Source organism: Crassostrea angulata, chromosome 7 (genome assembly GCF_025612915.1).
Source record: "Crassostrea angulata isolate pt1a10 chromosome 7, ASM2561291v2, whole genome shotgun sequence".
NCBI classification, from domain to species: domain Eukaryota; kingdom Metazoa; phylum Mollusca; class Bivalvia; order Ostreida; family Ostreidae; genus Magallana; species Magallana angulata.
Window position 1 is genome coordinate 34,207,193 of NC_069117.1, and position 22,337 is coordinate 34,229,529.

General features: G+C 33.6%; 1 protein-coding gene and 1 long non-coding RNA gene across 4 annotated transcripts in view; one reads left to right on the forward strand and one right to left on the reverse strand.

Annotated features, from left to right (window-relative positions):
• The window catches only part of LOC128155461 (dynein axonemal heavy chain 8-like), a 160,603-nt gene that overhangs the window by 81,668 nt on the left and 56,598 nt on the right, over positions 1-22,337 (reverse strand). For all 3 annotated transcript variants that reach the window (XR_008239603.1, XM_052817170.1, XM_052817169.1), the window contains exons 19-32: positions 20,676-20,792; positions 20,375-20,494; positions 20,037-20,193; positions 19,687-19,882; positions 17,256-17,364; positions 16,956-17,133; positions 14,005-14,204; positions 13,434-13,560; positions 13,107-13,342; positions 12,265-12,369; positions 3,857-3,970; positions 3,602-3,664; positions 3,264-3,502; positions 2,492-2,732 (exon numbers count right to left, since the gene is read on the reverse strand). Coding sequence is in view for 2 of the 3 variants with exons in the window: in XM_052817170.1 (XP_052673130.1) it covers positions 2,492-2,732; positions 3,264-3,502; positions 3,602-3,664; positions 3,857-3,970; positions 12,265-12,369; positions 13,107-13,342; positions 13,434-13,560; positions 14,005-14,204; positions 16,956-17,133; positions 17,256-17,364; positions 19,687-19,882; positions 20,037-20,193; positions 20,375-20,494; positions 20,676-20,792 (2,202 nt within the window). In the remaining variant the exon portion in view is untranslated. The remainder of the gene's footprint in view (positions 1-2,491; positions 2,733-3,263; positions 3,503-3,601; positions 3,665-3,856; positions 3,971-12,264; positions 12,370-13,106; positions 13,343-13,433; positions 13,561-14,004; positions 14,205-16,955; positions 17,134-17,255; positions 17,365-19,686; positions 19,883-20,036; positions 20,194-20,374; positions 20,495-20,675; positions 20,793-22,337) is intronic.
• On the forward strand, positions 9,456-10,733 carry LOC128155464 (uncharacterized). Its single transcript, XR_008239605.1, has 3 exons — positions 9,456-9,818; positions 10,328-10,431; positions 10,530-10,733. It is a non-coding gene; the product is annotated as an uncharacterized LOC128155464 (long non-coding RNA).

A 22,337-nucleotide genomic window follows, 5' to 3' on the forward strand; every position in this document is an offset into this window, starting at 1 on the left:
ATGCTTCAGCATACATTACATCGAATTTATCGATTATTTTCAAGAACTAAGTCTTTTCAGCAGTGATTTATGCTTGGGTCCAAACACTGAAACACTGTTTCAGTTTCAGTTTGCCAGAGTAACTGCATAGGAGAGTTGATTAAAATCAACTCCCAACAAGTGAAAAGCTGTCAATGTGACAGCAAACCGGGTTTTCTTTTATGTGAACTGTATCCATAATCCATGTCAACCCATATCCAATGAAATGGTGTACCCTATATGCAATATTTTGCCAAAAAATGACTAAGTTCAAAAGCTGGTATTTTTTTCATAAATTATCGGAAATCAAAATCCTAGCAATATGCACACCTCTGATATATGTACAATTGATCTGCAAAAGAACAACTTCCTATCTTGAAAACTGTAGGAGGAGTTATCCTTACAATGAGGGTACCCTATATGCAATATTTTGCCAAAAAATGACTAAGTTCAAAAGCTGGTATTTTTTTCATGAATTATCGGAAATCAAAATCCTAGCAATATGTACACCTCTGATATATGTACAATTGATCTGCAAAAGAACAACTTCCTATCTTGAAAACTGTAGGAGGAGTTATCCGTACAATGAGGGTACCCTATATGCAATATTTGGCCAAAAAAATGACTAAGTTCAAAAGCTGGTATTTTTTCATGAATTATCAGAAATCAAAATCCTAGCAATATGCATACCTCTGATATATGTACAATTGATCTGCAAAAGAACAACTTCCTATCTTGAAAACTGTAGGAGGATTTATCCGTACAATGAGGGTACCCTATATGCAATATTTGACCAAAAAATGACTAAGTTCAAACGCTGGTATTTTTTTCATAAAATATCAGAAATCAAAATCCTAGCAATATGCACACCTCCTATATATGTACAACTGATCTGCGAAAGAACAACTTCCTATCTTGAAAACTGTAGGAGGAGTGATCCGTACAATGAGGGTACCCTATATGCAATATTTGGCCAAAAAATGACTAAATTCAAAAGCTGGTATTTTTTTCATAAATTATCAGAAATCAAAATCCTAACAATATGCACACCTCTGATATATGTACAATTGATCTGCAAAGAACAACTTCCTATCTTGAAAACTGTAGGAGGATTTATCCGTACAATGAGGGTACCATATATGCAATATTTTGCCAAAAAATGACTAAGTTCAAACGCTGGTATTTTTTTCATAAAATATCAGAAATCAAAATCCTAGCAATATGCACACCTCCTATATATGTACAACTGATCTGCAAAAGAACAACTTCCTATCTTGAAAACTGTAGGAGGAGTTATCCGTACAATGAGGGTACCATATATGCAATATTTGGCCAAAAAATGACTAAGTTCAAAAGCTGGTATTTTTTTCATAAATTATCAGAAATCAAAATCCTAACAATATGCACACCTCTGATATATGTAAGAACAACTTCTTATCTTGAAAACTGTAGGAGGAGATATCCGTACAATGAGGGTACCATATATGCAATATTTGGCCAAAAAAATGACTAAGTTCAAAAGCTGGTATTTTTTCATGAATTATCAGAAATCAAAATCCTAGCAATATGCACACCTCTGATATATGTACAATTGATCTGCAAAAGAACAACTTCCTATCTTGAAACCTGTAGGAGGATTTATCCGTACAATGAGGGTACCCTTTTGGCAGCCATCCGCCCGCCCACCATTTTCACCATTTTAATAACCGGATTTTTCCTTCGGAAAACCCGGTTAAAAATTAAAATAAACACTTGAACATAGGTACAATAATGCTAATTGTAACTGTACTTAACAGTGATATTCATAGTATTGCTCATTAATGATTTATGAAAAGCTGAATAGACAAGTCACTGACATGTTGTTTTAACAGTCATTAAAATTACACCTACTAACCAAATTTCGTCCAAGAGCTCAGTATCCAATGTAAGTTGTAACTTATTGCATACTTCAGTGCAAAATCATGACTTAGCTGTTGCAGCTATGTATGTCATTGTATCATTGTTACGGCTATGTATGGGTCATTGTAACATTTGAATAAGGCGGAGCATCAATCAAGCGGGCAAATAGTAAGCATAAATATATTATAGTGTGTTTGAAATGTTTATTCACTCCTTTTTTAATTGATACCAAAGACAGCAATCTAAAAACCCTCTTTTGAGCTTGAGACCGAAAAATACATTAACTAAAATTTAGATTTTGGTGAGTTTTGATACTTTTTTAATTTTTGATCACAATGTCACATAAAGGTGTGTAAACAACATACCCCAGCTATATAATTCAAGACAATTAATGCCTTATTACAAATGTAAGGAAGTAAAAAAAGAAATTGAAATTAAAAGACCTCAATGTTTAAAAAAATGGGTGAGGCAATAATATGTAGAAAACCTTTACTTTCATTCCTTTTCAAATTATAGGGGTCAATTTTGGACGTTTAGTTGATTCATTCTTTTAGCTTAATTCTTTAACACATACCTCAATATCTTCTTTGTATTTCAACAGAGGAGCTTTCATTATGTCTCTGAGACTGAAATTTTCGGAATCAAGGTCAAAAGTATGGCCTGTAAGCTTAGCAATTCTGTCCCAGTGGCGTTCCTTCATAGCTTTGTTGGCCATTAATTCCAAGAGGGGACAGGATTCACTGAAATCATCTATCTTTTTCTTCAAGTCTTGATAGGCTTGCCACTCTTTCAATGCCTTAGGAAGCCTGCGGCATCTTTATATAAACACAAATTAAAGAATCAAAGTTTATAAGCAATAAATTAGGAGCCCAGCACAAATTAGCCCAACTACCAGGTACATATACCATGCACTTGTCCCTGTAATAAGTTTAATTACCTATATGATAAATTAAAATCAGAAAGATTTAACCTTTAGGTTTTTTTAATATTCAAAGTTTGTTCTCAACTTAGGCCAATTAATCCCCCCCCCCTTTGGAAACTCTTGCAAACAAAAATCTGATATATTGTAAAAGCTGGACACAATTGCTGTCTGAATTCTAATTTGATTCCAGACTGATGAGGCCAAAATTAATTAAATTTGGGTTACAACACCCCTTCCCTGTGATGCATATTAGCTAATCAGGTTGATATATATAGTCCTAGGCAAAACAGTGGCAAGATACCACCAACAAACTTACTGATGGATGGGAAATAATTTAGCCCATATACCATATAATACAAGTATCCACAATGCATGGTAATGTAATTCATGATAACATATTTGCAAAACATCAGGAATATATTACTTGTTTTGCATGTCACTGAGTTCACTGTTGATTTTTTCGATATCCACCTCAGTCCATAAGATTTCAAAGTAGCCATTGATGACCGTCATCACACTGGAGTACAATCCATATAGTTTTTGTAGAAGCCCTAGTTCTTTTTTGATTCTCATTAGCCCTGGATACTCTGTCACAGGAAGTCCAAAGAGCTGTTCTCCAACAGAGTAGATTCCATATTTGTTGTATAACTCATCAAACTGAGCCTGAAATATGATTTGACGTGAAATAATTTTCATCTGCGGTATATGGTAGCAAGCAAGTTTTCATATATCGAGTTGTTATGGAATACATCCTTCAAATACCTGGTACACAGTCAGTCTGTCATTAGCTTCTGTTGGAGAAATTCCTTCAGACATTGGCCCTTCCTAAAATCAACCAAAGCACAATATAAATAAGCTTCTCAATGACTCTTAATTTAACATTGCCAATTCATTTATTTTAATGCGTCATTGTTTGGTTCAGAAAGACACTATATAAATACCCAAAAAACATGTAAAGGAAAAAGCTTAAAAATACTATCATCTCCTTCTTTCACTCCCCTTAGCATCATTACTTACAGTATCATAGCTTGTTCCAAAATCAGTAACATCTTTCTGGAAAACTTCCACAGAAGTCAGAAGTTCAGATTTGAACCCTGGTTGCACTCGCACTAATTCATCTTGTACCTTGTTCTGTAAACAACAAATTACATCTTGTGTAAATCTGTTATCTACTGTATAAAAGGTTATTTTAATCCCTTTTCACTTGCAAATGGTTTCGCCCGTCTTACATTTGTCCAGGCAAACTTGTATTTTAAGAGAGATTATTTGAAACACTTGAATTTGCCCACTCTTAAATTCGCCTGCTGACGACGGGGATGAAAGAAAACAAGGTCAAATTTTGCCCTGTATACAGTATTGTTGTATAACTGATATGATTTGAAAGTCAATTTTCATTGCAAATAATCTATACAGGTGACTCTTGATGGCTTAAAGTCCATGGGACTGAGAAAAAACTTTTGAAAAAATCCCTTTTTGAGGGATCAAAAGTTCAAGTTTTCAAGAGTTTGGAATTTTCTGGTTTTACCAGATGTTATGATTTAGCTGTTTATTTCAGTGCTAACTGTATGCATGTGCTTGAACAACATTTTAATATTCAGATCTGAATGCTTTTAAAACTAAATAGAAACAAATATTGAATAAAGTCATGATTACTATTTATTCATGCATCATATTAAGACTAGATTGTTTAGTACATGTACTACTAAAGATAACTGAGTATCACACACTGTACAATTCCTTCTCCAGCTGTATGAACTTGTTTAGGAATAATCGTTACAGCACCCGAAACATTATTTTTTACAATCCTATCCCATCGTATTGTGTATCAATCCTATCCTATTGTGCGTGTATACTGTTCTATCGTGCGTTAATGCTATCCTATCGTGCGTTAATCCTATCAGGTTTATCGTTCAATTTTAACAGATTTTTTTTTCGTTTATCCTATCGTGTAAATCGCCTCGTGCCTTTTCATAAGCAAGTAAATTTATTTTAATGTTGAAAGTCGTTCAGAGCACAGTATTCGAACTTTATCGAACAAGAAATGTAAAATCCTATCCAATACTCTATTATGATAATAATTTCCTAATTCTTTAGATCAAAATGGGTGCCGGTCAATCTGTTCCCAAACAAAACCCTCCCGGTCAATCCGTCCCTTGGTTTTTGGCTTATCCGTCCCCAATGTTTGGTCAATCCGCCCCCAAATTTTTGTTCGTTATCTGCCCCCAAGTTTGGTCAATCTGTCCCCAAGGTTTTGTTTTCATTTTCACATACTTATTAATGTGTTTCTATTTCACATATTTTTTGTTGCCATTTATTTTTTTCAGAATATACATGTACATTGAATGTGTTCCATAACTTAATTAGAATAATGTGAGATTTATGTAGAATATTCAGGGTTTTTTTAATATCAGAGTAGTGTTTTGTTTTTTACTGTCTCTGTATTCCAAACTTTGACAAAATACGAATCGTGTTTCATAATCAATGTACAGTATTTACCTTGAATATAGAGGAGCGTACCGTAATGTCGCGTGTATAACACACACTTTTTTTCAGCCAAAATTGGTTAAAAGTGGGGTGCGTGTTGTACATAGGACTAAAATTTTACCCCATTTTTTCAAACTGTATTTCTTGATAACACGGTAGTAGTGACTGTTGATATTTTGCGTATTATGCAAGTTGTATGAGTGTATTCTAAATTTACTGCATCAGAAATACCTTATTTACAGTTTTATTTCCATGTATTGAAATATTTATCCTCTCTCAACACTGTTTCTTGCATCTAACAAGTTTAAATATCGCCAGTGTAATTCGCCATTATGTAAGCAGCCACCTGTTGACTCGGCGCGTGGTCAGTGTTTGTTTAACAATTTCCGGTGTCAGAAGCATGCACCTGTCTTGTGTCGGACTTCACAGGGTGTTTTAAAGTGCATAAAGATTAGCAATTATTCTGATTTTATTAAACTTGATTACTTCATGTCCAGTTATTCAGTTAAACAATATTGCTTTACATAGACTCGGATAAAAATACATTGATCATTTGTACTTAATAATGACGATATACGACATACATACGTTTCTTCACAATGTTTATTTAACAACAATCAAAGGGTTTGACTATAACTAATCAACTAAATCATTTCTTTTGATGTTGATTTGGTTTATATCTGCAAATATTATTACTTTTAAGCACTAAGTTGGGTTGCTGTTCTTCTATGTATGAGGATCTTCAACTTCCTGGATGTTGTATAAGAAACTCTTAACGAAGTTTCAAATGATATTTGGTACCGCCCATGTAAATCATGCTGTCTTTTTTAAGTAAAATTGTAAGAACTTTGACTCTAATATCGCTTGGGCCACGTTCCGATCAGGAAATTACAGTAATTGCGCTTGGGTTATAAAATTATCATTAAACATCGATAGTTATTTGGAAAGATGGCGGCCGTCGATTTTCATTATCTGTACTATTTTCCGATCACAATTTTATAGAAATTACGCATGGATTATAAAATTTTCATGAAACATTGATAGCTTTGGGGGAAATGGCGAACGTTGATTTCGCCATTTTTTGGGTGCGTGTTATACATAGGACCTGCCGTTTTTTCGCCACTTTTTGGTATACTTTGGGGGGTGCGTATTATACACGAGTGCGTATTATACACGAAACATTACGGTATATTTAATTAATTTTGTTTATTTTTTAATAAAATTCTTCCAATCTTCAACGAGATGGGCCAAATTCATAATAATCGCTAAATACCAAGGGTGGTCATAGTTTTCACACACTAATAAAGACTGTGCAGACCGCAGGTGATGCTAATTGTCAAAACAACAGGTAGGTATATATAACTACATGAGATGGTGTCATAAATTTAGATATGAAGATTTTCACAGCATACACGTCTAGTCAAGGTATTGCCATGATTGCAGAGACATACTAGTACATAACATACGAATACATTAGTATATACGTCCCTGGGTATTGCCATGTTTTAAATTTTGAATTTACTGGGTGGATGTAAATACAAAATTACCAACATGACAATTAGAGGCCCTAAGATGATGAGAATCTTATTTGTCGAAAAAGATTTTTTTTTACACTTTCAATTGACTCTAAAAATGCAGTTAATTTTAATATAAATTATAATGTGTGGTTATCATAATTTCAATATACTGTAGAACCAGCGATACAGGCCCTACCCACTACCATATCAAAGATACCATCTTGTACTTTTTCAATGAAACAGCGGAATCCCTTGGACCCATTGAGCAAGTGGCCCAGAATGAAGAAGAGTAAAGCATTTAAAAACTATTCATACAGAAATACATGTTCTATTGATTGCAAAATCCTATGGATTATTAAGACATTTTTGGGTTTTTTTTTTAGATCAATTGCCGAAGTGGAACTGATGGAAGTGACCGTCAGTCGGCCCATCACGTATCAAATAGAAGATCATAGAACGAACCGAAGAAAGCGAAAATTGTCAGACAGCAGAGGTTTCACTTACACAGTGAAAGTAAGATATAAATATATAGTTTTCATCTGACACTAAAAAAACCGTTTGCTTTACACAGAAGATTGATATATGTAATATATTTTTTCAGTGTCTACGGAAAAACAACACCATCACAGATTGGTGTTGCAGTGTAAGATCTAAAGCCCATCGATGTCCAGCAACTGTTGTGCAGAACAGCGATAACTTTAGAAATGGGCCAAGTGCTCACAACCATCAAGCAAAACCGGGAATTGGCACCGCAGTAAATATCATGGCGGAGGTAGGAACAATATGAACAATATGAGTTAATGATGATAAGAATATGCGTGCGTGCGTTATTCCTAATCTATCGTGCGTGAATCCTATCATATCGTTTATCTTGTACAAAATAATGTTGCGGGTACTGTATAATGACAAAGATGATGATTTACATAATTTCTGCAGATTTGTAATTCATTAAGCTTTGACTCAAAATTATCGTCTAGTCTCAATTAACGGTAATTTGTCCTTTTTACTGCGTCTCCAATTCATCATAAGACAGCTGGTATTACTATTATAGATAAGGTAACAGTTTGATCAATCATAGATCAATTATCACCTTCCAGGACAAGAGTCCCCTGAAGAAACATTCTGTTACATCAGCTCATGCGTCTCATGCCTGGAGCCATTTAAATGACCAAGTATCAGTGTTAATTAGGTAACGCTTGCATATACACAGCAACTTTGAGGTATCGAGAGTAAAACGGGACTGCAGTTCGATGGAACATGAGATTTCGAGAGATCAAGAATTTGAGAAATCAAAAGTAAATTTGCTTAGTTAGGCTGTTTAAAACTAGAGGTACTGTGAGCAAGCTCACAATTGATACCCCCCGCTAAGAAAAATCATAACTCATGTATTTTTTTCTATTATAGAAAATATTGAATGAATCTATTTCATCGTCCATTTTCTATTAATAACAACTGCTCTATTTTTTAAAACTGTTAATGCTTATATGAGTACACAAACCAATTTCTATTCTTTTAATTCCATTTTAGTTCAAGTTAACTGTTAATGCATGAGGACATTTGCATCCTTATGTTAACAAACATGACTCGAATCAAACGAAATTCCAATTTTGAATTATTGGTATACTGAGCCCGATTTTTTTTTAACAATGACCTTGAACTTCCTCAATTGACCTTTGGTCAAGGTCATGACATACTCTCAGGTTATAAGCATTCTAGATGTGAATTAAGAACTTCCAATATTTGTCCATTAGAAAGATATGGACTGGACACGAGTTTTATACTTTTCTTCAAGTGACCTTGGCCTTGCCCAAATGACCTTGGGTCAAGGTCATGACAAACCCTTATCTTATAAGCAATCTTTGTGTGAACTGAGAACTTCCAATGTTTCTCCAGAAGAAAGATATGGACCGGACAAGAATTTTGCACTTTTTTCTGCCATTGACCTTGACCTTGTCCAAATGACCTTGGGTCAAGGTCATGACACACCCTTAGGTCATAAGCAATCTTTGTGTGAAGTAGGAACTTCCAATGTTTCTCCATTAAAAAGATATTAACCGGACACGAATTTTGTAATTTATTCTGTCAGTGACCTTGACCTTGCCCGAATAACCTTGGGTTAAGGTCATGACACACCCTTAGGTCATTAGCAATCTTTGTGTGAAGTTAAAACTTCTAATGTTTCTCCATAAGAAAGATATGGACCGGACACGAATTTTGCACTTTTTCTGTTGGTGACCTTGACCTTGCCCGAATGACCTTGGTTCAAGGTCATGACACACCCTTAGGTCATAAGCATTCTTTGTGTGAAGTAAGAACTTATAATGTTTCTCCATAAGAAAGATATGGACCGGACACGAATTTTGCAATTTTTCTGCCAGTGACCTTGACCTTGACCGAATGACCTTGGTTCAAGGTCATGACACACCCTTAGGTCATAAGCAATCTTTGTGTGAAGTAAGAACTTCTAATGTTTCTCCATAAGAAAGATATGGACCGGACACGAATCGAACAGACAGACGGACAGACGGACGGACGGACGGACGGACGGACAGACGGACGGACGGACAAGGTGATTCCTATATACCCCCCCAAACTTCGTTTGCGGGGGGTATAATTAATTCTACGTTTAACGTAACCCGCGCGCGTAGTTTTCGGCGAAATTGTCGTTTTGAAAAAACAAACAAATCCGGATTTGAAAAAGTCGTTCCGGTTTGGGTTTTCATTTAGCGACTGAATTCTACATCCTGTATGAGAGAAAAACATGCTCAAAGATAGCATTGAGGTATTCAGTTTTCACAATACGAAGAACATGAAAGTCTACGCCACTACCAAAGTAAAAAACCAACAATAATAGATCAGACAAACACATGATCGAAGTTGACAGTAAAAATCTTATTTGAGATTGTTTAATGTCCGTTGTCAAGTCACAGAGCCTGAACCATGTTAAACCAACTTCCACCCAAAAAGACAAAAACGAGGTTTGTTGTATATATTTATTTAAGTGATCCATCAACAACTGAAATAACTACCTATCTTATTTAATAAAAACTCAGAATGTGTACGGTTAAGTTATTTTTGCATTTTTTTAAGAAGGGAGAAGCTTAAGCAATTTCTTACCACCCCTGTACTGAAAAGATATAAAAAGAGTTTAAAAAATTATACCTTTCTCCACAGACTTCAATATTAGCCTCAAGATGTGATAAATTTGTTCCTTTTTAATTTTTGTTCAATTTCAAAGGTGAATGACCCTATAAAATCATACAAAGATTTCAGTGTTCGAACTACCAATATTTGGTTTTAAATATAATGATTGTGGATGTAATACCTTGAAGTGAATTCGAAGCAATGCATTAAGTCAGCATAATTTACTGATTTAGATAAGAGTTTTGACATGATAATGACTGCAAATCCCTTTCATTTGAAATGTATCTACATTTTAAATAACATGTTCAGGAATAACAATTCATTCATTCACAATGTATAATAGGAAGAAACAAACAGGTGGCCCAGCTAAAGTGGAAGAATGGAGAGAAGTGGAATACACTTGTAGGGTGGCAGTTATTTCAAGAACCCTGTCATGAGTTCTTAAAAGTAGGTACAGTGAATCTTACAACACAACTCTGATATGTTAAATTTTAAAATGTTTCATTATGAAAATGTATGAAATAATATCATTATTTTGATTGTAGATAATCTGTGAATCACATGTGTTGTGCAACATTTTCCCTGAAAAGAAAAAGTTTTCCCTTCGGTTGCTATGTTGATGTAAATCCATTGGATGTACCACTTGATGTGCTTGCAAGTCACTCCACATCTCGTCCAGTATACATGATGTACCCACAGAAAGGATATAAACATAAATTACACAAAAGTACCGGTATATGCTTTGAAAATGCAAAAATTAACATGGACTGCTTCTTACCATATGTATTATATGACAGTGTTGATATATTGATAACTGAATGGGTGACTTTCAATAAATACACATTTGTTTGAAATTTTTGTTTGTTTAATTTTTTCCTCCCTCCCTCGTAGGTTTAAATTTTCATGTTACGTTAAACGTAGAATTAATTTTAAACAGCCTTATATAGAGAAGGAAATCGAGAATGGAGACCCACTTGGAGCGATCAAGAACTTTGAACGATCAAAGAGCCATCAAGAAATACCTGCACAATTACTTTAACTACTAAAACATAAAAATTACATCATACCGACTGCGACTAAACACCATTGAGATGGTGACCATCTCAAAGGGCCAGCTTAAATAAAGGACAATGGGATGAAAAGAATTTCAAAGAATTTTGTTGTGACCTTTACCTATAACTTAGAAATTTTTATAGCTGGCACAGAACTTCTCATCCTATCTCATTACCCCTTACATACAGGCATTTTTGTTAAACCTGAGAAAGATTAGACAAATAAGAAATACATCCTTTACTCAAAAGCTCTCTTTATGTCAAGTATGAGTCAAATAAGGCTAACTGGAAAGTACTTATACTCTGAAAAAAGATTGCTGCATGGTCTGATATGACCTCGACCTACAAACTTCAATCAAGGTCACTGCACACCCGCTAATCATAGATACTCTGTGAGTTAAGTATGAGCCAGAGTGGACCAAGGAGGGAGAAGATATGCACTGGACAAGGATTTTATATATAATTCTTTTATGACCTTAACCTTAGACCTAGAAACATAGTTCAAGGTCACTGCACACTCTTTACTCAAAGGCACTCTGTGGGTGAGCAAGATTGGGCCAAGAGAGAAGATAAACAGTAAAACTCGTTTAGTACGAACACAGATATAGCGAATTTTCGGATATAGGAACTTTTTTGGAATCCCCGGTAAAATCTTAACAAATCTATGCAAAATTTTACGGCTATAATGAATTCGGATATAATGAATTTACGGATGTAGTAAACTGATTTTGAGTCCCGTAGAGATGAAATGTAACAAAATATAACACCTTTATAACAAATTTTTTACAGTTTAAAAAAGTTTGCACTTTCAATTAATAAAATAGTTTGAATGAATTTATTTTCATATAATTATTCAATTCACAATTGGATTATTATAGGTATCAAAGTAATGAATTTTTATTTTAAGCCTCAATTAGCGAAATTTATAGTTTGGTGAAAGAAAACAAATATATTGTGAATTCGCTATAGATATTATTGCGAATTCGTTATACAGATATAACGAAGTAATTCCGTTGGACCCTAGGACTTTGCTATAACCAAGTTTTATTGTACTCCGGACAAGTGATCTTGGACGGACAGACAGATGGAAGGATGGAAATTAAGACGGATGGACAGACTGATCACTTTAGGGCAACCACAGAGCGATACCCTAATAAATCAAAATTGAATTTATAAGAACATGCAAATCTATGGAAAAAAATCTTTGAAACTCTATTTCTTGACTTACTGCACTTGTTAACAATTTTTGGAAGGAATAGCGTAAAGAGTCCACCATGTCTGTTTCCTCTTTTTTGACAACAACTTCAAAATCATTCAGCATAGCATAGGATTCCTAATTGAAAAATTTAATGGTAGATATAAGACTCAACAAAAATAGAAGATTATCTCCCATAATAAAGTACAGATATCATATCCAGTGAGTCAATTGTTAGTTTTAATCTATCTCTCATCAAATATTAAATCCCCAAATACATTGTCAATTTCACTTTTATGTGCTAGCTATGAGTTGTTTTATGAAAACAAACACTTTATCCAAATATTGCAATGTAAACTGCATGCAAAAACACAAACATACATGCACTAAGTTCTAGAATTAAAAATATTCAATACAACTACATGTAATAAATTACTTAAAAAAAACAACCAACAGCCTTAACTACAATATGACAACTCTAATCATTTAGGTTAATTTTGGGAGCAATATTATGTTTTGAGTTAAAATATAAGGAGGTGATTTTTTTTTAACAAATACTGTAAACCAACTTTTATTCGCGTGCGAGAAATTTTCGTGAGGTTCACGAGAGCCTTGTCATCGTGAATATTTCTAGCCGCGAACCAGTCTTTACCGTATGGTTGTTATAACAAAATACGGGTCTGGATAAGGCTTGGTCGCAAACATTTGTCGTCGCCAACCAGTTTATTTGAAGTAAATTGCGAAATAATGTCGCCGCAAAAAAATGTTGGTTTACAGCATCTGTTATTCACCAGCAATTTATCTGAAAGGGAGAGCATTATCTTTTTTCAATTGTTTGAAGTCAATCAATTTAAAATCCTGCATACAGACAATACCTCAATTGGGCCCAGTTGCATATCAAGAGCGATCTGGTTTTCTCTGATATCATTGAGGGCAGACATTGCCTCTCGAACATCCTCTAGATCCCGAATTGGTCTAGCAAGTCTTTTGGTGTAGTCATCCACAAAATTCAAAACTCCTTCCATTTTCGCTCTGTACTGCTGGTTAAGTTCTTTCCCAAACATCAATTTCCAGGCTTTAATTTCAACTCTCAATGCAAATTTTAAAGGATCTAAAAGAAAATTGCATCATCTGATAAGCACAAAATGTCACTTTGAGGTGAAATATCTGTTTACCAATAAGTTGTGAAATGACTGAATTACCAGTGAACAATTCAATAGGTCCAACAATTTCAGAAGTCTGGATATCATCAATGTTGTTCTCGAGATTTTTGAACATCAAGCATTTTGCTTTGAATTCAGAAAGAATGGGTTCCTCCACCATGAATTCCTGTAAAACATACACATAATATCGTCTTCTTATTTGCAATACTTCTGCTTCTTACATTAATTTCCCTGTTTACCACATATCTGAACATACCTGACCTTAATTCTTGCTGTACACAAGGTCAGTCACATAGGAGACAGCTTGGACTTTCTCTTTTTAGGTTTTAACTTTTTAGGTGAACAAACAAGTCATGTAGTGAACCATTTTGCTTTCAATCAAACAAACCAATTTGACCTTAACTTTATATAAAACTTAACTGACCATTTACCTTTGGCCTTCCATGACCCTAAAAGGTCATCATGTGCCCTATTCTTAATCTTGTTAAGTTCAGAAGTTTGACAGAAAATTAAAGATTTTAAAAGGAGAGCAAAAAGAAAGACAGAATGAAACCCATCTTCCAATTCGCACCATATGCATGATGTGGTAAATTATGCAATGATACTTCACCTTAACAGCTTCCACTCTATCTTGCTTCCACAAGAAAGAGTAATCTGAGTATCGCTGCAGTGCATCTGTCACTTCTGGTTTAAGTGTACTGAGAGCAGACGACATCATCATCACATACTTGGACACATCTTTATTGTCCACTATGCTTTTGTGGTAGTGTTTTAGTGGTACATCAATGTGCTTGATCAGGTTGTGCATATCTACAGCAATTTAACCACAATCAATATATAAAATCTGCATAGATGATATAACTACTGTAGATTCCTTATTTTACTCGAGTACTTAATTCCGAGATTCAACTGTTTTCCATCAAATTGCGAGAACAAAAAATTGCGAATGTTGAATTTTTATCATAGATTTATGTAATTTACATATCTCCAAAAAATAAAAGCGAGATTTTAAAATTTGTGAGATGAGCTTCTTGCGATTTTAAGCGGATATTAATTTCTTGCATTTAATTAGAAATCTTCAGTATGTTATGCAGTTCACCATATACAAAAGGAAGCAATTATTTGGGCTACTATACTTCTATTCAAATTTTCCATTTCATCTTTAATAATTTGTCTTTATTTATAAGCTCCTATCAAAACCTTTTATTCAGTCTGTATTTAGTGCATTTTGCTGTTAAAGAAGTTTGCATCTGAGGTTTTTGAATCCACCAGGCAAAGAAAACAGTCACAATAAAGTCATAGTGTTGTAAAATATATAACTAAATAGAAGGGTATTATGTATATTCATCTCAATCAAACATATCGATGTTCCAGACATCTCTTTCGTTTGGGACGATGATATTGTTTAAGTCACTTTCGTATGGAAAGTGCCTAACGGACGTCAAATTACAGAGTTCTCTGGCTGCTTTATTTAGCAAATATAAGCAAACTGTCAGAAACTTTCTGAGATGGGCTCCACTCAAGCAAATGAGTCTTTGAATATGACTATTGCCTCAAAAGCACCAAAATGTTGCCATTTCAGTGGATCAGCCAGCCTGAATAACCATGTGGACATGGATATGTTACTAAAGTAAGAAATTTATAAATGATGATTTATTAATTTATGGCCATAAAATAAACCAATTTTCTGTGTCAAACAAAAAAGAAATGAAATATGTAAATTCAGAATTTGTTTTAGCTGACCCTGATCATCTTATTGGTTAATAATTTAAAGTATATTAAATAAAACTATTTAGGTGAACTCAAAGAATTGACTGGCTCCTGGTGTGTACACAAAGAAGATACATTTTCTACGAGATCTTTAACGTTTGAAGAGGTAAACCTTTGCCTGTACCCAGCAAGCCAAAAAGAAAAGTATTGAACTAAAAGCTCGCAAGTAAGCATTTAAAATCATAGTGATTCAGCCAACATTTTTGTGTACTTTCTATCTAATATGTGTTTAAAATATTTTCTAAGATTATAGAGCAATACTTGTCTAGAAAAGGAGGGAACAACCTACTTATCAGAAGTTGATCTCTATGCAACAGACTCAAAGGATCTGAAAATTCCTCTTTGCCACAGTCCAACAAAGGAGCCTGTGAAGTACAATCCAGAGTCACATATTCCTGTGCTTTTTGACTTGGAAACAACAGGCTTGGGTAATTTAAGATTTTTTATGCACTTTCTTTTACAAATTGTAAGAGATTTGAATACAATGTAGCATTACTTTCGATAACAGGTTTTTTCCCCCCAGAGTGCCACCCATTTGAAAAGAATAATAATGATTTAATATTTGTATTGCTCACTTTCAAAGTTTTCACATCAAGTCTAAACAGAAGGTATCTTTCACACTGAAAGGTTAAGCTTGTGTATATGCTATATTTTTATTTTTGATTGTTTTTTCATAAATATGACAAAAAGACAGCACACTTCATGTATTGTTTGGTATGAAATACACATTTTACTTTCGAATTACAGGGAGATATTCACATATCACCCAGATTGATGCCATGAGAGGAGATGATAAGTTCAGCTGCTTTGTGTTTCCAAAAGATAAAATATCAGCTGAGGCTTCATGAATAACTGGGATAAGTCTAAGAAATGGCAGTTAAGCTGTTTCACCATAGCAAAGAAGTGGAAGGGAAAACCATTCAAGGTGCTTTGGACAGTTTTCTAACTTTTCTTTGTAAATGTCAGAAGAAAGTATTGCTTGTTGGTCACAATATCCAGTTATTTGACTGTCTGGTTTTATTCAATGCATTGAACTCATGTGGCAAAATGGAAGATTTTTCCAAAGTAGTCGTCAAGCTGTTCAAGCTTAAGAAACCTGGCCTCCCATCATATCGGCAAGGTTTCATGTGCAAAACCTTAGCAAACACCGAATATGATGCACATGAATCAAGGTATGATGTCAAAGTTCTTGATGTGCTCTTTGGGTATTAGTTTTGAAAGCACTGATGCAAAGGTCTCATCTCTTGCATTTAACTCTGCCAAAAGTTCCTACGATTATTTCAAACTCCAGCCCTTGATTAACCAGAAAATTATCTGTCGGGATGGGAAGGAAAATAGCAGGAAGTGGACTAAATTATGAGAATCCTCATCTGCCAGGCTTTCAAAATGGACCTCACAGACGGAAAATCCAAATTATGTAAAGAACATGGAGGTCTTGTGCATGACACCAAAAGCAAAAAGATTATTGACAAAATTGTTGATTGATTTCTTTGTAAATCTGAATGAGATTTCATGTTTCATATTTTAAGCACTGAATGCTTAATTTTGGATGTTGTCGGTCCTACAACACACCAAGGGGTGCAGACAAATTGAATACTGCGCCTTTGCCCAGTATGATAATTATTGGGAAAAGAGTTATCTTTAATTAATAAGAGTTTTTGAAATTTGACTTGAACAAAGAAAATTCCAAGAAAAATCTAAATTTGTGGCAATATTTGTTCCTTGCAGTCTGTTTAAATAAACTTAACCCCATTGGCATAAATAATACTAAAACAGTTATTTAGGACTTACCTTGACCAAATCCATGCAGCATGGTGGGTGAGTTTCTCCTAGATTCATGATGGATTACAGTGCCATGCTGTTTTTCCCTATCTTGTCCCCACTGGTAAACTCCTTTGCTGATATCCAACACTAACTGTGTTGCTTTGTTCAAGGCAGTCTGTATATCTTCCAAGCTTGGCTGCATTACCTTAAATGTTTTTAAAAAAATTAGTGAAGACTTTAGCAATTAGTTATTACTGTAGATCTACATTACCATTCAAATTGAACAAACTAACAATAATCTTTTGTTTTTAATGTTCTTTTACTTACCACATTGGGAATGGCAAGAGTGATATCTGCTATAAAGAAGGGCATTCTACTGCCATCATTGATTCCTCCCATATTTTCATCAAAATGCAGTATGGAAGATCTCCTACCCCTACAAATACATGCTTCATAAATGTGCAATGCTAACAATTCACAATATGAATAAAAATTTTTGAAATCTCCAAAATCTTAATAAATGTTTAGACTGCATAGAAGTATACCATATACATACTATAAAGATCAAACATTAAATTGAAATAATTTTCAGATAAACATTTATCTTCCCATAGAGAAGATGGAAGATATAAAATGCACAAGGAAATTCATGACATTGGAGCTTCACATACAGTAAAACTCGGTTATAGTGAAGTCCTAGGGACCAATGGATTTACTTTGTTATATCCTGAATAATTCCTTAATTCATTATATCCGTATAACGAATTTGTAATAATAAGTATAGTGAATTCACAATATACATGGTTTTTTTAACCAGTGGACAATTTTGCTAATTGAAGCTTAGAATGAAAATACCGTATATACTCGCCTATAAGTATTGTTCGCCTATAAGTCCGTGGCCATTTTTCAGGTTTATTTACAAGATTTTGCCATTGATCCTCTTATAAGTCGGGTATTTTTTTCTGGATAATCAGTCTACAGATTGTCAATCAAATAAGCACATTTTATCAAGCATAACTATATTTTAGATAAAAAAAATATTGGTGTTTGACCCCTTTTTTATCATTTCTAGATGCAATGCATTTTAAAAGTGTTGTGTTCAGTTAAGACATATATCGATCCTGGATGATTAACTTTCGATTTTGGACGCCATTTTTTTTTTTATTGATACACTAATAGAAACCTTGGTGTAAGCTTTAAAAATATTTAAAATACTATTAAAAATAAAATGATAGTGATTTTGATCCTCTGTTGACTGATTAAGATGATATGGCCCCTTTTAAAAGTGGTGTGTTAGCTTGTGTTGTTTTAGGTGACATGCCACCTACAGCCACCAATATAGCTATTATCACCTCAGGTGTAATTAATTATGAATAATTATAAAACGATCTTTATTTTGTTAAACAGACCAGCAATTATTTTTGTGTTTAATTTTTAAGTATTGAACAGAAAATGCTGTTCTGTAATCCCACTAGATTGCTTTTAGACGCCATGTTTTTTAATAGCTTTCTGTAAACAGAGTTATCTTTCTTGAAGTTTGTAACTTACGATTTTGAACGCCATTATATTTTTTAAACACACATTACAATTTGATTATAGATCAAAAACTATTTTAAATGCTACTTGAAATAAAATGACAGTGATTTTATCCCGTACTGACTGATTAGGGTTGGTAATTAGCCTCATAAACTCAGTGTTGGCTTGTTTTAAGTACAGTTATACCTACACCTATTATCACCTCGGGTGTAAATAACTGCCTGTTTAAATTAAAAATACTATCAAATAAACCTTGTTCATATTTTAAGAAATACAGTTGAAACTTTCAATGTATTTATTAAGTGTTATCTTTTAGTAATTAAAAAATAAAAATGTCAAGTATAGGGATCGCAAGTCAAAAGTTGGAAACAAAATGGCACCAAAAACGAAGTTTTACTCAGTGGAAAAATTATCTGATTGTATGTCATGCCTATAAGTCGGACCCCTACTTTTTATTCAAATTTCTACTCCCAAAATACCGACTTCTAAGCGAGTATATACGGTACATTCTTTTGATACTTTTAATAATCGGATTGTAAATTGAATAATTTATGTGAAAATAAATTCCTTCAAAATATTATATTAAATGGTAGTGTAAACTTTTTAAAACTGTAAAGAAATTTGTTATAAAAGTATTAAGTTTTGTTATATTTCACCTTTACAGGACTCAAAATTAGTTCGCTATATCCGTAAATTTGTTATATCCGAATTTGTTATAACCATTAAATTTTGCAAAGATTTGTTAAAAATTTTACCGGGGATTAAAAAAAATTATGAGATTTTGCTATCTTTCTTTGTTATCTTTTTTGTTTTCAACTTCACATCATTAAGTTTTTTTATCATTTCACTAAAATTATGAAATAAAATGAAAACAGGAGATGTTTGTGATACACTTGGCTCGATCATACCCAAGAGACAATTTGACCTAGATTTCTTACGATGATTCTGCATACCAAATTTCATTTCAATATGTGAAACCTCTGCAAATAAAAATGGAAACTGTTTGTGGACCAACTGATCGAACTACAGACAGCAGCAAAGCATTAGGCCCTCTCGTATTCGAAGGTGTGCATATCTAATATTGCATATGTTTTTATGATAAATACAAATACTTAATACCACTTTTCACTTCTATTTTGGAAAAAGGCTATTTATCTAATGTCCCTAAATATAATAAAATCAAATTCTGAAATTGTTAATTGAGAAAAATGAACAATTTTACCCAGAGAAAAATCTCCTCCTCATTACATCCAAGGAATGCCTTGTGGCCTTCAAGAGAGACTCTACTAATCTTTGATTGAAGAACTCTATCAGCTCATCGCAAGCTTCCCTGATCTGTTGTTCATCACTAATATCATTTTCTTCACTCACTGGAGCAGCATCAGACTCTGTTATACTTGATAGTTTGGTTGAGACAGCTAAAAGACAATGCAAACATATCCATTTGTTTTCTTTTAACATTCTGTTAATTAAATTTATAGTTTATATAAATATGCTTCTAATTATCAACTATTAATAACTATCAAAAATGTTTTAAAGAACTCTTTTCCAATATAGTTTTCTTGAACTTACATATTGTTTCACTTCTGTCGGTGCTAGCTTCACTTTCCAACAACATGCCTTGTTCTATCTGGGCTCGATGTAAAAATATTCTGACTAATTCTTTGACTGCATCCTCAACCACTTGGCTCATCTTGTTTATATCCACGGCCATTTGATCAGTATATGCCTTCAATATAATTTTCAATGCCAACGTTATTACAGGCATTCAAAATATCGGCAATTATTATTCCAGAAATTGAATTTAAAGGAGATGGGCAAGTGTTATTGAAGTTCATTTGTGGAAAACTTCTATAAAAGGAGGTTAAATTCTGCATTATGTTAATTATTAAGTTATGAATACATTGTACCTCCATTTTTTGTAGAAATTCTGTCACACCCCATGGATTTCTCTCTGGCAAATCACACAGCAGGGTTTCACTGATCTCTTTTAGCATGTAGTCAATTCTGGTTGTCTTGATATCACTGATCTGATATAATGCAAAAACTAAAATACTTGTAACATATGCAAATTTTATACCCTGAAAATACTAAAGAAATGAGAATTATTTGGGCTTTGGCAGTCCCTGAGTATTATCAGATGGAAGCATTGGACAAAAAATTAACCTGAATCAAACCTATCAAACTTTTACTTAAATGAAATTACCAAACCTGTTTCACAATAATTTTCAGCTCTGCCAATGCTTCTTTTACTTGGGTGAAGTAGATGGGTAAGCTTAAAGAAGTCCACGTGTGGGAAATAAGGCCTGGCCGGATTGCACTGTCAACCTAAAAGAAATACCAAATTATTAAAAAAAATTATCTGTATATACAAAATCATAATTCATGTATGTATATGGAACAGCAACCTCCAACCAATCTAACACAACAATCCTGAATTGCAAACAGTTTTTTTTTGTATATTTTTTCATTTTTCAAAAAAAAACAAAAGTATAAAGCTTTCCATAAGTAAGCCATGTACAAGAAGCCCATGGGCCACATCACTCACCTGAACAACAGTTCATTTTATTGTTTTATTTTAGTTTTTAAATAATTTCCCAATATATTTTAAAGTTAAATATTGAACTCATCTTGGGGCCCCAGTATTAGTTTAGGGTCACAATTTAAACAATTTAGAATCTAACCTTTCTAAGAATGCTTGCAAAGTAATTGAAGCACTGTAGTTCTTCAGAATAAGATTTTTAAACATTTTTGCGATATATTTCTATGCCAAATTTTAAACCCTTCATGAGCCCCCTAAGTATTAGTCCAGTGGTGATTATTTCAAGAAGTTAAAATCTACATTATTTGAGGATTCTTGCATCGTAATCTCACAAACTGTAGCATTGTAGTTTTTGAGAAGGAGACTTCTAAACATTTTCCCTATGTATTTCTATGTCAAATGTTTAAACCCTCTTGGGGCCCCAGTATTATTCCAGGAAATATGATTTTAACAATATTTGAGGATGCTTGCAAAGCTATCACACAAATTTAGGCATTGTTGTTCTTGAGAAGAAGATTTTTAAACATTGCCCCTTTATATTTTTATGTTACTTTAAACCCAGTATTAGTGCTGGGGTTACAATTTTAACATTTTAGAATCTTCACTATATATACAGGCTTTGGTTAAAATATTGGCATTTCTGGTGCAATTGTTCTTGAGAAGACTTTAAAGACACCCTATTTTCACTGTTTTTTCAATTATCTCCCTTTTAATTAGGGCTGTGCCCTTTATCCTAACAATTAGAGTCCCCTTACCATAATGATCGATGCTTTGTACCAAGTTTGGTTAAATTGTGCCCAATGGTTCCAGAGAAGAAGTCAAAAACTTGAAAAGTTTACAGATGGATAGACAGACAGATGGATGATGGGTGATCAGAAAAACTCACTTAAACCATCGGTTCAGGTGAACTCATAAAATCCATAGGAGTTTTCTTCCCTTTTGAACCACATTAAAGACGTGTATTTGAGGTATCTACCTGTATATCAATCTTGACTTAACTATGGCAGACAAAACCTATAACGCGTTCCAAAATCAAAACAGAAAATCTTTTTGTCTGTTTTGCACGTTTTACCTCATAAAAGCACAAATATAAGCCAATCAAGACAATTTAAGCTTTATTTTCCGCATAACACTTAGAGGACACACGTAACAAGAAACTCTTCAGAGAAATTTACCCCCCAAAACTAACCAAGCATCTCTCTACTTTGGATTCAAAATTTAAACAGGGTGTTAGTAGAATATACAAGTAAAAGACAATTTCTGTAGCAATTATTGGTGAAAATAAAGCTGTGTGGCATATCCTAAAAATATACAGTATATCTTTTAAATGC